Below are 19,902 nucleotides of genomic sequence, written 5' to 3'. Positions count from 1 at the left end.
CTGTATATAAAGGTTAAAGACATGGTAAAGAATTGTCTGCTGCTTATCAGTTTTAAAATGTTAGAGATAAATTTTCTATAATTAGGCCTATCTCAGGAGATTAGAGTAGCAATAACAGTGGGTATAATTTTACTTTAATACTGCTCATTTTGTTACTAATGTATGCAAGGAAAGTCTTTCATTGGAAAACTACTTTCCATTCCTGAGGTTGAATTAGTGTCCTAGGCCCAATCTTCTTCAGCTGTTTCATTAATGTTCTTCCTTCCATCATAAGATCAGAAGTGGGGATGTTCACTGATGACTGCACAATGTTCAGCACCATTTGTGACTCCTCAGATACTGAAACAGTCCATGTCCAAATGCAGCAGGACCTGGACAATATCCAGGCTTGGGCTGACAAGTGGCAAGTATTGTTTATACCACACAAGTGCCAGACAATGACCATCTCCGACAAGGCAAAATCTAACCATCTCCCCTTGACATTCAATAGCATTACCATCACGAAATTCACCACTAACGATATCCTTGGGGGTTACTATTGACCAGAAACTGAACTGGACTAGCCATATAAATACTGTAGCTACAAAAGCAGTTCAGAGGCTCAGAATTCTATAGCAAGTAACTCATCTCCTGACTCCCCACAGCCTACAAGGCACAAGTCAGGAGTGTGATGGAATACTCTCCATTTGCCTGGATGAGTGCAGCTCCAACAATACTTCAGAAGCTCCAGGTTACAAACACCATAGAAATCATCATAGAAACCCTACAGTGCAGAAGGAGGCCATTCGGCCCATCGAGTCTGCACCTACCACAATCCCACCCAGGCCCTACCCCCACATATTTTACCCGCTAATCCCTCTAACCTACACATCCCAGGACTCTAAGGGGCAATTTTTTAACCTGGCCAATCAACCTAACCCGCACATCTTTGGACTGTGGGAGGAAACCGGAGCACCCGGAGGAAACCCACGCAGACACGAGGAGAATGTGCAAACTCCACACAGACAGTGACCCGAGCTGGGAATCGAACCCGGGACCCTGGAGCTGTGAAGCAGCAGTGCTAACCACTGTGCTACCGTGCGCCCTTGCTGCAGTGCGACTTGTATAGTCAATATCTTTTCCCAAAGGCAGGGGAGTCTAAAACTAGAGGGCATAGTTTTAAGGTGAGAGATACAAAAGTATGACAAAAGTTTTCACACAGAGGGTGGTGAGTGTCTGCAGCAACTCACCAAGGTTCCTTAGACAGCACCTTCTGAACCTGTGACCTCTACCACCAAGAAGGACAAGAGCAGTAGAAACCTGATGATACCACCACTTGTAAGTTCCCCTCCAAGTCACTCATCATCCTGACTTGGAAATATATTGGCGTTCCTTCACTGTTACTGGGTTAAAATCCTGGAACTCCCTCCATAACAGCACGGTGGGTGTACCTACACCACATGAACTGCAGATTTATCATTTCACCCCATCTTCTCGAGAGCGATTAGGGATGTGCAATAAATACTGGCCTAGCCAGTGATGCCCAGATGCTGTAAATGAATTATTTTTTAAAAAGAATTACCGCAGTTGTATTGGGCAGTTTATGGGAAATAAATTAGGCTATTAAAAGAGTTAAGGCTATTGAAAAGTTACCATTGTCTCGGATAACAAATTCTGTCTATCTCCCCAAATGACTTTGTACTTGGAGACTGGCTCCAGAGTCAGAAACATTCTTGAAAAAGTTTATCCCCATTGTGTGCCCTGGGTGTGTGCTGCCACATTTATTTATGTTACATCAGTGACTACACTTCACAACCACATAGAGTCATAGAGGTTTACAGAATGGAAACAGGCCCTTCAGCCCAACTTGTCCATTCCGCCCTTTTTTTTAAACCCCGAAGCTAGTCCCAATTGCCCACATTTGGCCCATATCCCTCTATACCCATCTTACCCATGTAACTGTCTAAATGCTTTTTAAAAGACAACATTGTACCCACCTCTACTACTACCTCTGGCAGCTTGTTCCAGACACTCACCACCCTCTGTGTGAAAACTTTTGTCATACTTTTGTATCTCTCACCTTAAAACTATGCCCTCTAGTTTTAGACTCCCCTACCTTTGGGAAAAGATATTGACTATCTAGCTGATCTGTGCCCCTCATTATTTTATAGACCTCTATAAGATCACCCCTCAGCCTTCTACGCTCCAGAGAAATAAGTCCCAGTCTATCCAGCCTCTCCTTATAACGCAAACCATCAAGACCCGGTAGCATCCTAGTAAATCTTTTCTGCACTCTTTCTAGTTTAATAATATCCTTTCTATAATAGGGTGACCAGAATTGCACACAGTATTCCAAGTGTGGCCGTACCAATGTCTTGTACAACTTCAACAAGATGGTCCCAACTCCTGTATTCAATGTTCTAACCAATGAAACCAAGCATGCTGAATGCCTTCTTCACCACTCTGTCCACCTGTGACTCCACTTTCGAGGAGCTATGAACATGGACCCCTCGATCACTTTGTTCTGTAACTCTCCCCAACGCCCTACCATTAACTGACTACGTCCTGCCCTGGTTCAATCTACCAAAATGCATCACCTCGCATTTATCTAAATTAAACTCCATCTGTCATTCGCCAGCCCACTGGCCCAATTGATCAAGATCCTGTTGCAATCGGAGATAACTTTCTTCACTGTCCACTATGCCACCAATCTTAGCGTCATCTGCTTCATTGCTTTCAATTGCTTACACTTCATTGCTTACAAAGTGCTTTGGGATAATGCGAGGATTTGAAAGCGGCTGTTTAAATGCAAATTCTTTCAGTCAAAAGGGAGCAAGTTTCTGTGAGAACATTTCCAATTCTAGTGGCTGAGTTAGCTGGAATTTTGAGAGGTGATGGGCCACCAAAGTCTGAGATTTTTGTTTTGTTGGAGAGGAATTTTGCATGAGATTTCTTTCTCAAACTGTTTTTGTTTTAGACTTTGCCTCAGGATCGATGATATGAGGTCACACTGTCTGGATGGGTTGAAAACCTTTTCCTGTCTCTGCCCATAGGTTTGGTTCTAATTAGAGGTAAATTTAGCATCATTCCTATAGAATGGTACTATATTCAATATACAAAGGGAAGGCGATGGCCTATTGGTATTATCGCTGGACTATTAATCCAGAAACTCAGCTAATGTTCTGGGGACCCGGATTCAAATCCCGCCATGGCAGATGGTGGAATTTCAGTTCAATAAAAAATAAATCTGGAATTAAGAATCTACTGATGACTATGAAACCATTGTCGATTGTTGGAAAAACCATCTGGTTCACTACTGTCCTTTAGGGAAGGAAATCTGCTGTCCTTGCCTAGTCTGGCCTACATGTGACTCGAGAGTCACAGCAATATGGTTGACTCTCAACTGCCCTCAGGTAACTAGGGATGGGCAATAAATGCTGGCCAGCCAGCGATGCCCATGCCTGGCGAATGAATAAAAAAAAACATACAACTGCAAACAAATAATATAGGGCAGTCCTTATTTATTCCTCCTATAATAATATTACGAATAGACACCAATCCTTTTCCAACAATAGGAAGGGTAAAAGACTAGAATCGTAACATTTAAATAACTTTAACTCAATTATGTATGTGCAAAATTATCATCCAATGATGATAATTTTGAGATATCTAGTTTGAGATACCCAATGTCACTGGTATCACTTCAAAACTGTTTTAAGTTTATTTATTAGTCACAAGTAGGCTTACATTAACACTGCAATGAAGTTACTGTGAAAATCCCCTAGCCGCCGCACTCCGGCACCTGTTCGGGTACACTGAGGGAGAATTTAGCACGGCCAATGTACCTAACCAGCACATCTTTTGGACTGTGGGAAGAAACAGGAGCACCCGGAGGAAACCCACACAGACACGGGGAGAACGTGCAGACTCCGCACAGACAGTGACCCAGGCCGGGAATCGAATCCAGGTCCCTGGCGCTGTGAGGCAGCAGTGCTAACCACTGTACCACTGTGCCGCCCTCTGTTGTATCAACTATTGTATCAAACATGGATTCTTGTGATTGGCTTATCTTCCTCAGCGTGTTGCTTCTATTAAAGTCATGGTGATTTTCTTTTTTAAAAAATCATCATTTTGATTGCAATTTTTTTTCTCTCTGAACGTGAGCACGGCTGGCTAAGTTGAATTCGGTGCCTGTCTTTACTCGCCTTGAGAAGGTAATGATGGTGGGTATTCTCACCGAATCCTCCTTCTTCGTCTTTTTCTTCTTGTGCGTTTCCTTGGGACTGAGGAAGACTTTCGTCCACACCGGGGTTGGGAGTTCCAAGGGGACTAAAAAGTCCAATGAGGCCTTCACACACTCTGTCACTGATGGCGCAGATGGTGTTTAGTGAGGTGACTGGGAGTTCGCTCTGCTCCTTGGGTAGTTTGCACTTGGCTTTCACCCAGACCGCTCTGAGACGTTTGAAATGATTATCATGTTGACGGGTGCTTCTATTCTAGTTTGGGTGTCCAGGAACAAGAGATTCCCATATCGGTGGGGATGTTACATTTTTCTTAGGGAGGCTTTGAGGACGTCATTGAAAAGTTTCCTTTGCCCTCCTGGTTGCAGTGACAAAGCTCGGAGTCGAGAACCTGTTTTGGAAGTCTTGCGTCAGGCATACGGACCGTGTGGCTCACCCAATATAACTGATAAACCATGACCAGTGCCTCGATGCTGGGGATGTTGGCCTGAGGGAGGACACTCATATTAGATTTTTGATTTGATTTATTATTGTCACATGTATTAACATACCGTGAAAAGTATTGTTTCTTGCGCGCTATACAAACAAAACATACCGCACATAGAGAAGGAAACAAGAGAGTGCAGAATGTAGTGTTACAGTTATAGCTAGGGTGTAGCAAAAGATCAACTTAATGCAAGGTAAGTCCATTCAAAAGTCTGACAGCAGCAGGGAAGAAGCTGTTCTTGAGTCGGTTGGCACGTGACCTCAGACTTTTATATCTCTTTCCCAAAGGAAGAAGGTGGAAGAGAGAATGTCCAGGGTGTGTGGGGTCCTTAATTATGCTGGCTGCTTTGCTGAGGCAGCGGGAAATGTAGACAGGAGGCATCGCTGATGTTTATCCAGAGATTTAAGGTGTCTGCTGTATCTTGTCCAATGCCTCTGGTACATACAGGGCGGTGGGTAACACTGCAGCCCTGTACCACACAAGCTTGGTCTCCGTCATCAAACACTCTTCCTCAGTCGGCTGAAGACTGCCATGGCACACTGAAGGTGATGTTGAGTTTTGTCACTGATGTTTGCCCTCACTGAGATCCAGGGTATGAGGAATGATGCACATTATCCAGTTGCTCATTGCGGATCTTAATAGGCGGGGTGGGTGGAGAGGTAGGGGGAGTGTTGCACAGCAGGAGCAGGCTGTTAGAAGATCTTTGTCTTCCAAATGTTTAGCCCGAGGCTCATGCCCCCAATGTGCATCAACGGTAGTTTGGAGCTCAGCCTCTGAGTGATTGTGGTCTTACTGGTTTGTCAGATTCAGCCTGCTCGTGGCCACTGGTTACATATACACCTGTGTCTGATCATATACTTGGAGCTAAAAACTCCATGTCAATGAAGGGTTGTGGTTAGGGGGGGCGTGTGTGTGCGCGTGCGTGCGTGTGCGTACGTGTGTGTGTGTACACACACAGGCCCCTGATTGCTAATCGTCATTAATCCACTGCAAGTGCTGACTGATGGTGTTCCTGTAATGATATTAGTTCAGAAGTTCTAGGCTGCTGACCCATATGCATTACTATCTAACGATGATCAAAAAACATGCAAAGCAGAACATCCACAAAGATTGCAACAGGGGCTAAATGTTAAATGCTTCCACTGGTTGGTAGTATTTTGGATATTTCAGCAACCTGGTGTGATACTTACAATTTAAGAGCAGGAGTAGGCCACTTGGCTCCTCGAGTCTGTTCTGCCATTTACTTAAAACTGATCTAATTGTCACCTTAACTCTACATTCCACCTACCCTCAAATAACCTTTCACCCCTGTGCTTATCAAGAATATATCTAGTTGTGCCTTTAACAGTTTTCAAAGACTCTGCTTCCATTGCCTTTTCAGGAAGAGAGTTCACAACCCTCTGGGAGGAAAGGAAGTCTGCTCATTTCTGTCTTAAATGGGTGACCCCTAGTTCTAGATTCTCCTACCACAGGAAACATCCTCTCCACTTCAACCCTGTCGCAATCCCTCAGGATCTTCTAAGTTTCAATCAAGTCACCTCTTAGTCTTTAAGTTTAAGTTTATTTATTAGTGTCACAAGTAGGCTTACATTAACACTGCAATGAAGTTACTGTGACAATCCCCTAGTTGCCATACTCTGGCGCCTGTTCGGATACACTGAGGGAGAATTTAGCATGGCCAATGCACCTAACCAGCATGTCTTTTGGATTGTGGGAGGAAACCCATGCAAACACGGGGAGAATGTACAGACTCCGCACAATGACCCAAGCCGGGAATCGAACCCGGGTCCATGGCACTGTGCAGCAGCAGTGCTAACCATTGTGCCACCGTGACCCCCCCCCCTTCTAAACTCCTGGCCTGTCCAACCTTCCCTCATAAAAACAACCCTCCCATTCCAGGTGTTAGTCTCATAAACTTTCTGTGAACTACTTCCAGCATCTTTATCCTTCCTTAAATAAGGAGATAAAAACTGTACACAGTACTCCAGATTTGGTCTCACTAATGCCCTGTATAACTGATGCATAACCTCTCTACACTCAGATCCTTCTGTGTCCCAGAGTTCGACAATCTCTAGCCATTTAGATAATGTGCTTTTTTAATTTTTCCTGCCAAAATTAGACAATTTCACTATTTCCCACAATTATGCTCCATAGATGGATCGTTACTCATTCTGTAACCTCATTTCACTCATGTTGTTGTTACAGAATATCCTCACAAAATAATAATGATATTTTCCTCCTGTTATCGCGAATGCTTCTGAGGAAGTGGTTCCATTGTCTGCTAATGAAGTGGGGCTTTTTGTCTTTTATAGGTCTTCAGAATAGTTAATATTTGTCTGGGCACCCCTCCTGAAACCTTTACCTGGGAATTCCGAGATAAAGAAAAGAATTACAAGAAGATTGGGCCACTCACACCTCTTCAGTTTTACAGAGAACACGTGAAGCCATTTTTCAACATGGAGGAAAAGGTAGGAGAAATTCTCCCATTCAAGTTCATCCAGCTCTTGCCGTAATCTGCATCTGTTGCTTCCTCCCTTGTTTTTCCCTAGCTTTCTGTGTTGGATTTGACTAGAAGTAAAATTGTTTTAATACACATAGATTTTCCATTTTCCAAAAATCAGTGCTTGGGGATATGGTATGTCATATTGGATTTGGTCAGATGAACCCCATGATGTGCTTTCAGTGCACTGCCAGTCTTGCTGCAAGCACAGCAATGTAGAACGATGCCAGGAAGAGGTTGAAAAGCATATCATGACAGAGAGTTCAAATGGCATTTGACATTGCCTGAAAACTCCATGGTACTAATTAGTTTTACCCCAGAAAATGGTCAGGTTTAATGGGTACTAATGATACCAGACATAAAAACGATTTACGGATGCAATTTATACTTGAAAGGGGACAGATGAGATACTAATTATTTGGGTGATGAAATTCTTAGCCAACATGCTAAAGACTGATTATTTTTCTGTTTGTATTGTAGGTGTGCCTGGTTAATGATCCCAGATCTTTCAATCCTTATGGCAAGCTGTACACGGTCGATTTCCTGAATAACATGATGAATACGAGGAACACTTTATACATCAACCAGCCAATTCAAGAGTTAAAACGTTTGGCTGCTGCCTCCATCAAGGATGGAGAGGTTTGCATGTTCTAATACTTAGCCTCTTTACCATTACAGTTTATAGTAAAATTAAAACTTTTTTTTACCCAAAGTAAAGTGCGATCTACTTGTAGAAGATCAAATATCAGGGAGAACTGAACTGCAAACCTCTACAAAGTCTCAATTTGTTTCGAAGTGTTGGCTATAAGGAGGTTTTGTCCATCCATCCCAAAGAGGAAAATCAGGCTAACATGCCTCAGTTACTTACTTGTATCACACGATATCTTTCAACTATGCTGTTCCAAAGAGGTCATGGGCGGAGACTTGGGACATTACCGGCGGAATTTTCCCATCCCGCCTGCCACGGGAATCATAGCGGGTGGGACAGGACCATGTAAAGATCCATTGACTTCGGGCAGGATTTTCTGGTCTTGTGGCGAGCGTGGCTGGAAAATCCCGCTGTACATTTCCATCTTGTATCTCCCAGGGAAAGAAGAAACAATTGGAGGGTTGGACAGGTTGGGCTATTCTTGCACTCCTTGTGGTGACTTTCTATAACGTAGCCTCCTGTAGAAGCAGATCTTCAGTTTGTCCTCTTGACTGCGATGTGACAAGTGGGAAGTGAGATGATTAGGCTACCAAAGATTAGAAAGAATATTCTACATCCAAGTCATTAATGGAATGATCCGTATGCACTGCAGTTGGTATAGGAGTGTGTTCATCCTCAAAGGTTTATAGCACACATGAGTTATGGATTTTTAAAGATAAACTGATTGCCCTGAAATTTTAACCAATAATTCTGGTGCACTGTCCATTTTCTGAGGATTTTGGAGAAAAAGGAGACCATTCAGTTATATGGGGTGGGGGGAACTTTTCATTGTTTGGTGGAAGCAATGATGTAGATTTTCCACACAAGTCTTCCAAGGCCCCCACAAAGATACATTGGAAACTTGCCTTTTTAAGGCCTCTCACCTCTCCCCGATCAGCTTTATTTTGTCTTTCCTACACCTCCATGCTTGAATCTCTCTAATCAACTATATGCCCCTTCAAAGCACAGAAACACCTCTCATCAAAGTCACTGATGGCTCCGTGACTATGACCATCGTCCACTAACTCCCCTTCTGCTTTCTGCGGTCTCTTCTCTTCTCTGATGATTCACTTATTTGATTCTTTCCTTGCATCTTCATCAACAGCTTCTCTTCCCAGTCCAGCACTATTGCCTCAAGTCCCCCTCCAAGGAACCGTCCATCATTCCCTCCTCTCTAATCTACCCCATAGCGACATCCTCAAGGCCTGGGATCTACATATTTAAACCACTATCCTTCTTACAGAGGGCACTGATTTGATTTGATTTATTGTTGTCCAATGTATAAATACACAGTGAAAAGAATTGTTTCTCGTGCACTATACAGCCAAAGCATACCGTACATAGAGAAGGAAAGGAGAGGGTGCAGAATATACATTCAGAGCTGGGGTGTAGAGAAAGATCAACTTAATATGAGGTAGGCCCACTCAAAAGTCTGATGGCAGCAGGGAAGAAGCTGTTCTTGAGTCGGTTGATATGTGACCTCAGACTTTTGTATCTTTTTCCTGACTAAAGAAGGTGGAAGAGAGAATGTCCAGGGTGCGTAGGGTCCGTGATTATACTAGCTGCTTTTCCAAGGCAGTGGGAAGTGTAGACAGAGTTAATGGATGGGAGGCTGGTTTGCGTGATGGACTGGGCTTCGTTCACGACTCTTTGTAGTTTCTTGTGGTCTTGGTCAGAGCAGGAGCCATACCAAGCTGTGTTACATCTGGAAAGAATGCTTTCTATGGTGCATTTGTAAAATTTGGTGAGAGTTGTGGCAGACATGCTAAATTTCCTTAGCCTCCTGAGGAAGTAGAGGCATTGGTGGGCTTTCTTAACTATAGTGTCGGCATGGGGAGACCAGGACAGGTTGTTAGTGATCACTGGAGCAGTGAACTTAATGGGAGAAGCCTGGTAATCTCCCATTAAATTCCATTTTAGTAGCTCAACATCACAATCATACTCAAGTGTCAGAGTACCTGTGAACACAGCCATGTGTGCACATTTCTTTCAACTAAAACTACAGCTTCTCTCTTTGGAGTGCAAGTTGACATCACTCCGAAAATATTGCTTTAACCTTCTCTTGCACCAACTAGTTTTATTTCTCATGGGTTTATTCAGACATTTTTTTAAAAAAAAGGTAACTGACCTCATTGTAACATTTAACATCAGCTCACCAAATCTACTCGAGCTTTGGGTCTGGAAGCTGCACAGTGAGTGAATGTATTTTGTCTGTTGCTTTCACATAAAGCAGGAGTCCCTCTGTTTGTATGTGGAGGCAGTAGCAGAGTGCTAATGTCATTGGACTAGTAACCCAGAGGCTCAGGCCACTTCCCTGGGAACGTGGGTTCATATCCCACCACTGCAGCTTGTAGAATTTAAATTTAGTTAATAAATCAGTCTACTCTCAATCTTCAGCAACATGATGGAAGGGGTCATCAGTGCTATCAAGCAGCACATACTCTGTTCACTAAATGCACATTTTGGGTTCCACCAGGGCCATACAGCTCCTGGCCTCATTATAGCTTTAGTCTAAACATGGACAGAGCCTAACTCATTAGAGAGGGACTGCTCTTGACATCATGGCAGCATCTGACAGTGTGGCATCAAGGAACCATAGCAACATTCCAGAGTAGTGTCAAAGTCCCAACCATCTTCAATTGCTTCATCAATGATCTCCCTCCATCAAAAATGGGGATGTGTTCACCATGTTCAGCACCATTTGCAACTCCTTAGATGCTGAAGCAGTTCATGTCCATATGCAGCAAGATCTGGACAACTTGGACTGATTAGTGGCAAGTGATATTTACACCGTGCAAGTGCCAAGCAGTGACCGTGTCCAACAAGAGATAATCCATCTCCCACTGACATTGCCATTGCTGGAATCCCCACGATTAACATTCTGGAGGTTACCAGAAATGGAACTGGACTAGCCACATATTTAGTATGGCTACAAGAAGCAGGTCAGAAATGGAGAACTCTGCAGAGTAACCCATCTCCTACCTGGAAGAGTGCAGCCCCAACAACTCCCAAGAAGCCCAGCATCATCCACGACAAAGCACCCAAGTCACCATTCACTTGCTGCACCACTGACAAGCTACAACATGCACTGCAGCAAATCAGCAGTGTTCCTGACAGCCCCTTGCAAACCCACAACCTTGGCCACCACAGCAGATGCATGGGAGCGCCACCATCTGCAAGTTCCCCTCCCAGCCACACCGCAATCCCGATTTGGAACCATGTCACCATTTCTTCACTATCGCTGTGTCAAAATCCTGGAACTCCCTCCCAAACAGCACTGGGGATGTACCGATAGTGACTGGACACAACGGTTCAAGAAAGCTCACCACTGCCTTAAGGACAATTATGGATGGGCAGTAGGAATGCTAGTGCGGCCAGCGACATCCACAATCCTCGACTGAATTTTTTTTTTAAAGTGTGCAGCCTCAGTCAGGAGATTTTTCCTCTGTGTTTGGATTCACTTCCTAGACCAGAAGATGGCTCTGTGAGATTAAAAACATTCGCAATCACAATAACTTCTAACTCCCAGAAAAGCAACTCCCCAAACCTCCTCGATACTCGTAGTGAGGTTTCGTTAGTACATTGCTTTGAAATTGTTTCATCCTGGGAGATTTTTGTTTAATGGCACAATGGCTTTATTTCTCATAGAATCATAGAATCCCTACAGTGCAGAAGGAGGCAATTCGGCCCTTTGAGTCTGCACCGATAACAATCCCACTCCAGGCGCTATCGCCGTAACCCCACGTATTTACCCTGCTAATCCTTTGAAACTGAGGGGCAATTTTAGCATGGCCAACCTAGCTAACCCGCATATCTTTGGAGTGCAGTTTCTTTTAAGTAACTTCAATGGGATTTCAGTAGCTATGTCCTTTTTTCTTAAAGATTTTACTGTGAAAATCTCCTAGTCACCACGCCTGTTTTTTTTTTAAAGTTAAAAGTTTATTTATTAGCCTCAAGTAGGCTTATATTCACACTGCAGTGAAGTTACAGTGAAAATCCCCTCGGGTACACTGAGGGGGAATTTAGCATGGCCAATGCACCTAACCAGCAAGTCCTTTGGACTGTGGGAAGAAACCAGAGCATCCGGAGGAAATCCACGCAGCCATGGGGAGAACGTGCAGACCGCCGCACAGACAGTGACCCAAGGCTAGAGTTGAACCTGGGTCACTGACAGTGTGAGGCAGCAGTGCTAACCACTCTGCCACCCAATAGCACATTGATAGGAAGTTCCTCTGGTTCCATGTCATTTTTCCCCTCAGAGTGGGACCTGACACGTCACATCCATCCCAGCTCCATTGCAAACTACATTGTAGATATTTTATCTCTCATTTTCTTTGCTGTTTATTCTCTGGGTCCTGGCACATGATGTTCTCATAGCTGGACTGGGAGAATGCCTGTTCAATTGTTTACAAGTCTGTTAACCCTAAAGCTGCAACTTCTGTTCCGGCCTCACCTCTGGCCGTTATGCAAACTAAACCTTCAGTGGCCTGCCTGGGGGTAAAACCTGTGGTGCAGGGCCCTGATAACACTGAGAGATAGCATTATCTCTGCTAACTTCATGCTGATAATTTAGAAACACAGCCGTTTTATTTACATAGCAAATGAGTAACGAATCTCTCTAAAAGCTAACCAGGGCAATGTGGCGGCACAGTGTTTGGCCCTGCTGCCTCACAGCGTCAGAGGCCCAGGTTCGATTCCCGGCTTGGGCCACTGTCTGTGCGGAGTCTGCACATTCTCACCGTGTCTGCGGGGGTTTCCTCCGTGTGCTCCAGTTTCCTCCCATATCCGAAAGACATGCTGGTTAGATGCATTGGTCATGCTAAATTCTCCCTCAGTGTACCTGAACAGGTGCCGGAGTGTGGCGACTAGGGGATTCTCACAGTGACTTCATTGCAGTATTAATGTAAGCTAATGTGACACTAGTAAATAAACTGAAAACTAACCGGTGTCGTCAACCTTGGATCAATGCGCTGGACTCCTGTCTTTGAGCCAGAGGATTGTGGGTTGAAGTCTTGCTTCAGAGACTTGAGCACAAAGTCCAGGCAGACACATTAGTGCAGCACTGAGGGAATGGTGCATTATCCTGCAGGTTAAACCAAGCTTCCTGGTGTCCTCTCTGACCTTGGGCTACTATTTGAAAAGATGAGCAGAGGAGTTCTTCCTGTGCAATGGTCAATATTTATCCCTCTCCCAGCACCACTTAAACAGCCTATCTAATCGGTATTTATTGCTATTTGTTGGAGCTTGCTGTGCAGAAATTGGTTGTTGTGTTTCCTACTTTATAATGGTGATTATAGTTCAAAAAGTAGCTCATTGGCTACAAAAACGATGCAATTTCCATGTTTCTTTCTAACGCTGTTAATTTAATATCTAGGCAGTCTGGTTTGGATGCGATGTTGGAAAGGGATTTTACAGCAAGCTGGGAATTAATGATCCCAAAATGTAAGTATCAAATCATGAAACAAGTAAAGTGCTGCTGTATAGATTAAAAGAGTGCAAAACATCATTATACATTGCAAGATTTTCATCTAGATAGAGCCCTGCCTAACCCATCTCAGTCTTCCTAATTCAACATTTGCTTTATTGACCATCATAGCTTTTGAAATATTTTCATTTACACCGTCCAGTTTATTACTGAATGCAAAGTAAAACCACTACCGTGGTGTACATACACTAGTCCCTTCCCAGGACTACAGTTCAGCAGTCCCAGTCCTGGGCCTGCCTTATAAAAGGCTCAGGCAGTGAGTCCAAGCTGGTCAGGACACTGCCTGTTACCAGGGGAACTCGTACTCAACGAGCCCCACAGAGAGAGGTCAATCAGTCACTCCCCATGGGCCTCGTGAGGGTTATCGCAGAGTCCAAGAGGACCCCCCGCCGCCCCCCTTCCCCCCACCAACCCCAACAAAGGCTGTTCGCTGGCCTGCGGGATACCTTCTTGGTCTGTCAAATTCAGCTTTTGCCTTGGCCCTTGATTGTGCTTTTCACGCCAGTACTTGGAGATGTAAAACCCGGTACGTAACGCTTATAATTAGACAGCCTTGTTGAAATTTGATATTCCAACCTGCTAACGGTTTCTTCCAGGTTCTGCACAGGCACTTCAAATCCCACCCTCCCACATCCCTTACTCCTGCCCATAACCCAGCTTTAATATCAGGGCCAGTCTCCTCTATGATGTTCCAAGTTAACTCTATCCGAAGGTGGTGGCGTAGTGGTATTGTCACTGGACTAGCATCCAGACACCCAGGGTAATGCTCCGGGGAGCTGGGTTTGAATCCTACCACAGTAGATGTTAAAATTTGAATTCAGTAATAATCTGGAATTAAGAGTCTACTGATGATGATTGATGTAAAAACCCATCTGGTTCGTTAATGTCATTTAGTGAAGGAAATCTGCCGCCTTTACCTGATATGGCCTACCTGTGACTCCAGACCCACAGCAATGCGGTTGACTCTTAACTGCCCTCTGAAAGTGGCTGAGCAAGCCACTCAGTTCAAGGGCAATTAGGGATGGGCAATAAATGCACAGCTGGTGATACCCACATCTCCTGAATGAATAAAAAAAACAATAGAAGTAAAGTGGATTGCACAAAATTGAGATTTTAGAAAGTAAGGAGAGAGGATTTAATTAGAATAACTATTCCTTTTGATCAGACAGAATCACAGTCTGTTCCTTACCAATGTTATTAAATTCTTTTCTTGTTGCAAATATTTCCGCATGCATACACTTTCCATTTTTCCTTGACCCCCAATCAAACAAAGGTTTCAAAGCTCACCCGGGGTGCAGTAATCCCTACAAAAAAGCACTGATTCAACGTTAAGTACTGTGTGTTCTTGTGTTCATTGTTAGAAAGCAGTGCCTCTCTTTCCCCCTCTGAAGTCTGGAGACAGGGATCTGCCAGAGACGAGGTTTATTTCTCTGAAATTCTGCTGTTTGAGCATATATCTTTCCCTGAGAGTGCTGGGTATGAGAGTCAGAAGATGTGTGTCTGCCTGGATCTCTGTCCAGAGGAGTAAAAAGGCTGGAAATCCAGCATCCACAAGAGCATATCTGCTTTTGGTGCTAACTGGTTCTGAAGAAGGGGTTTATGCCAATGGGGATACAGCTAAATCAGAACAATAAAGATGGCTAGCTATTAAGAATTCTACTTTGTCATGCTTAAGTGTTAGAAGTTTTAATTGGTAAAAGATATGCTAATTCTTTTAGTTATATTCTAGCTGCGTTCTTAGATAAAGTTTGTTTTGATAAAAGCTTTCTCATGGGTCGGTTGAATCACACCTGGAGTGAAACACATTGTGGGGAATTCTCCCGTCCTGCCTGCCACGGGAATCATAGCGGACGGGGGCGGACCACGCAAAGGTCCATTGACCTCGGGTGGGATTCTCCAGTTTTCATAGAATCCCTACAATGCAGAAGGAGGCCATTTGGCCCATTGAGTCTGCACTGACCACAATCCAACCCAGACCCTATCCCCGTAACCCCACACATTTACTCTGCTAATCCCCTTGACACTAAGGGGCAATTTAGCATGGCCAATCCACCTAACCTGCACATCTTTGGACTGTGGGAGGAAACCGGAGCGCCCGGCGGAATCGCCGCAGACGCAGGGAAAACATGTAAAGTCCACACAGTCACCCGAGGCCGGAATTGAACCCGGGTCCCTTGCACTGTGAGGCAGCAGTGCTAACCACTGTGCCACCGTGCCATTCCAGTTACGTTTTGCAGCGAGTGTGGCCGGAGAATCCCACCCCTTATGCTCCCCCTAATGCCAAAATCAAAAGTAAAAGTTGGGGTCTAGGCTAACTTCATAATATATATTGGAGTTTCTGATCTGGCCCCTAATACAACCCAAACAACAATTTTTTTAGTTAATTGCTCAATTTAAGACAAACTCCACTTTAGATAGAAATTAATCCTTAATTTAACTCTTACATTCCCTCCGTCACCCAAATCCATCTGAAGCACTCTGCTGCATTCCAAAGTCACACTCCAGTGCAGATGGAGCTGCACTTTAAGATAGCCTACTTTTATACTCAACTGAATCTATCAGAAGCTGATATGTAGAAGTATAGTTACCATGAATGGTAAGGTACCGGCAGGATTGACAGCTGAATGAACGAGTTGGTACTGATTGATGTAAAGAACGCAAGTGTAGACCCCAGACTCTATCAGGTAATTGAATTACTGATTCCTATCATAGAATGCACTCAAAAGAAACTCACCAACCAATGCTCGCTTTAAGTCAGGCACCTTTCTGGGAGCAGAGGAGATTGCTGAAGTGACCTTGATTATAGAAAAGAATATAGGAAATTCTGTTGCCAAAGTGGTTTACATTTTCTGAGATAGCCAATAGGTAACTTGAAGCACCAGGAAGTAATAATCAAGTACTTTGTTACATTCAGTAATGCAAAGAAAATTTGGACTGTGTAATTTAGAATTATAGAATCCCTACAGTACAGGTAAAGGCCATTTGGCCCATTGAGCCTGCACCAACAACAATCCCAACCAGGCCCTATCCCCATAACCCCCCTCCCCCACATTCAGCCGGCTAATCCTCCTGACACAAAGGGGCAATTTAACATGGCCAATCAACCTAACCCGCCCATCTTTGGAGTGTGGGGGGAAACCCGAGCACCCGGAGGAAACCCACGTGGAACGTGCGAATTCCACACAGTCACCCGAGGCTGGAATCCAACCCAGGTCCCTGGTACTGTTGTTTTTGTTTGGCCAAGATAATTTGAAGGCAGCAGAGTGGTTTTGTTATAAAGGTGCAGCTTCTAATTTCAATGTTATGAGTAGTGTTGTTTGTTTTTGAGAAATAATAGCAGGCATAACATTTGCTTCTGTGACTAATATACCAGGTTAATGGTTCTCGGGCCTTATGTAGATCTAATTACTGCTAGAAATATGTATATTAAAAATGTATTGATCATTGATTTAAGTTCTGGTGTGGACTAAGACTCCTGCAAACTCAGCCTAGGCAAATAGTCATTATTTATTTTTGCCTGGGTTGCACAAGTGTGCCTTCTTACAGAGATTAGGGCCAATGGGACATGGCAAAGGCTAAAAAGCAAACAGATAATCGAAACAAGATCAAATGATGGTAAAACCATTCACAAAGCTTTGTAATTATTACAGCCTGAACCGGGAGCTGCTCTTTGGAGTCTCGTTGAGTAACCTGGGCAAAGCAGAAAGGCTGATGTATGGCGAATCACAGATGACTCACGCTATGGTTCTAACTGGCTTCTCTGAAGAGGTAACTCGCATTCAACAGTTAACTGTTTCCTCCCAAGGCTTCACTTATGCAGGTGACTGGTTCTGTCCAAGCCACTTGACAGAATCGTACAGCGCGGAAGAGGCCCTTTGGCCCAGAGACTCCACACCGGCACATTAGAAACACCTGAACTCCCACCTAATCCCATCTGCCAGCACTTGGCCCATAGCCCTGAATGTTATGACCTGCCAAGTGCTCATCCAGGTACTTTTTAAAGGATGTCAGGCAGCCTGCCTCTACCATTCTCCCAGGCAGCGCATTCCAGACCGTCACCACCCTCTCCCCTAAACCTCCTGTCCCTCACCTTGAACCCTTGTCCCCTTGTGACTGACCTTGTGGTGCCAGAAGCCTGGCTCTGTCTGCACTCCCTGGAGGAACCAGTGCCCACGTCAGCCTCCAAAATGTAACACCGATTTGCGAGCCAGATCCCAGGGGACTCCTGAACTACCTGCCTACTTCTCTTGGGCTGCCTGGTGGTCACCCATTCCCTCCCTTCCTTAAGTCCCTTCAGCCGCAGTGTGACCACCTCCCTAAATGTGCTATTCGCAATGCTCTCGGGTGCTGCACAGTGTCTCCAGCTGCCGTTCCAGCTCTGAAACTCGAACTTCCAGGAGCTACAGCTGGACACACTTCCTGCACACATGCTGGCCCCGGGCACTGGAAATGTGCCCGGCCTCCCACATGGAGCAAGAAAAGCAAACCACAGCTTCGAGCTCTCCGGCTGTGGCTAAACTCTTTAAGTTTAAACATTTTATATCATTTTTTAAAAAAAAGAAATAAAGCAAATAATTCCCCACCCTTGCCTAAACAATGAGTTTCAATTAAATATGGCTTGGATATACCCAACAGGACTTACTCACCAATCAGCTGCGTCTGTTGGTCTCACGCCACTTTCTGACCTGTAATGTCTGTGCCCTTTTTTTGGTCAGAGGAGGAGAGAAGGAAATACTAACGTAGAGTTTTGGGCTTAACTGCTCCTTGACACCAGTTCTTCCTCTTCCCACTTTTTAGTCTTTGTGGCTGCGCCGACTTCTCCCAGAATGCTCCTCAGTGAAGTCTCTCTGCCGCCTCTGTTGATCTGTAGTGATGCTTTCCAGGGAGGGGTGGGTAACAGTGTATAGCCACAGTCTCATTCACAATGGTGCGCGTTGTTCTACAAAACATGGGTTTTGAAATCTGACCAGTGTACATCACAGCTGTGTATATTCTGCTTCAAAGAAGCAGGGGCTGTGGTGGTGTCATGAACTCGCAACCTTTTGATTTGCTCATAAACAAAATGCTGGCAATTGAACATTCCTCTTAAAATCTACTATGGCCAAATGTTTTCAGTTTTTTAAGTTTTACCAGTGAATGCAAAATTCCTCAACCTATCATTGCATTTTACACTTTTTGTTGATTCTTTATTGCCTTCAATGAAATTGAATTCAATGCCGTTGTAATCAATAATGTGACTTTTTGGTTTGATTGGACCTTGTATGCCCTTCGCTAATGTTTGCATGAACCAATGAACTGAGAAGATATTTATTGAAACTGGAAGCTCCTTACTACAATATTTAACATTACTCGCTGCCAAATAAAGTAAAAGTTTATTTATTAGTCACAAGTAAGGCTTACATTAACACTGCAATGAAGTTACTGTGAAATTCCCCTAGTCGCCACACTCTGGCGCCTGTTCGGATCAATGCACCCTAACCAGCACGTCTTTCAAACTGTGGGAGGAAACCAGAGCACCCGGAGAAAACCCACGCAGACACGGGGAGAAGGTGCAAACTCCACACAGACAGTGACCCAAGCAGAGAGGAGTGAGCAAAAGAGAACATGAATATGTTTCTAAAATGGAGGACCCAATGGGTCAGCACAAAGACAAGTTAATAAAAAACATTGCTTTCTGTTAAGTCACTAATGCCATTGTAAGTGCACAATAAACATCAAAGGCCATTTAAAAATCAGATTCAATTAAGAAATATCAATCTCACTTTCACCATTTGAATAATGTTGAGTATAAAATGTTGATATCCATTTTAGTAAAGTTTCTTGAACCCCTTTATTTTAAAATTTAGCGAAACTTTAATTTTCGATTTAAAATGTTTAAATTTATAATTTTAATTTAAACTAAATCCAATAAAATGATCCTATTTTGCCGAAACAATCATCTGTAGGCATCATTGCAAATACGTTTGCAGGCGGCACAGTGGTTAGCACTGCTGTCTCGCAGCGCCAGGGACCTGGGTTCAATTCCGGCCTCGGAACACCCTCTGTGTGGAGTTTGCATGTTCTTCCTGTGTCTGCGTGGGTTTCGTCCGGGTGCTCTGGTTTCCTCCCACAGTCCGAATATGTGCGGGTTAGGTTGATTGGCCATGCTAAATTGGCCCTAGTGTCGGGGGGATTTGCAGTGTAAATATGTGGGGTTACGGGAACAGGGGCTGTTGGGAAGTGGTCGATGCAGGCTCGATGGGCCGAATGGCCTCCTTCTGCGCTGTAGGGATTCTATGTCTTTAGATCGAGTTTTGGGAGGACAGAATCCATGGGCGGGATTCTCCGCTCTCTCCGTGGCGTGTTTTGCAGCGACGTCCCGCCATTGACTGGTGCAGGGATCTTCCGGTCCTGCCACTGTCAACGGGGTTTCCCATTGTTCGCACCCTCTGTCCCTGGGAAATCCATGGCAGGGGGTTGCCATTGACGGGACCAGACGATCCCGCTGCTGGGAACAGCCGGAAAATCCTGGGGTATGAATCT

At 44.4% G+C, this 19,902-nt stretch overlaps 1 protein-coding gene across 1 annotated transcript in view; it reads left to right on the top strand.

Annotated features, from left to right (window-relative positions):
• The window catches only part of blmh (bleomycin hydrolase), a 105,231-nt gene that overhangs the window by 49,095 nt on the left and 36,234 nt on the right, over positions 1 to 19,902 (top strand). The window contains exons 7-10 of the mRNA XM_078224905.1: positions 7,020 to 7,175; positions 7,688 to 7,846; positions 13,270 to 13,337; positions 17,031 to 17,148. Of these exons, the coding sequence (XP_078081031.1) occupies positions 7,020 to 7,175; positions 7,688 to 7,846; positions 13,270 to 13,337; positions 17,031 to 17,148 (501 nt within the window). The remainder of the gene's footprint in view (positions 1 to 7,019; positions 7,176 to 7,687; positions 7,847 to 13,269; positions 13,338 to 17,030; positions 17,149 to 19,902) is intronic.

The sequence above is a fragment of the Mustelus asterias genome, chromosome 12, assembly GCF_964213995.1.
Source record: "Mustelus asterias chromosome 12, sMusAst1.hap1.1, whole genome shotgun sequence".
NCBI lineage: Eukaryota > Metazoa > Chordata > Chondrichthyes > Carcharhiniformes > Triakidae > Mustelus > Mustelus asterias.
This window is presented reverse-complemented; position numbering and strand designations above follow the sequence as displayed.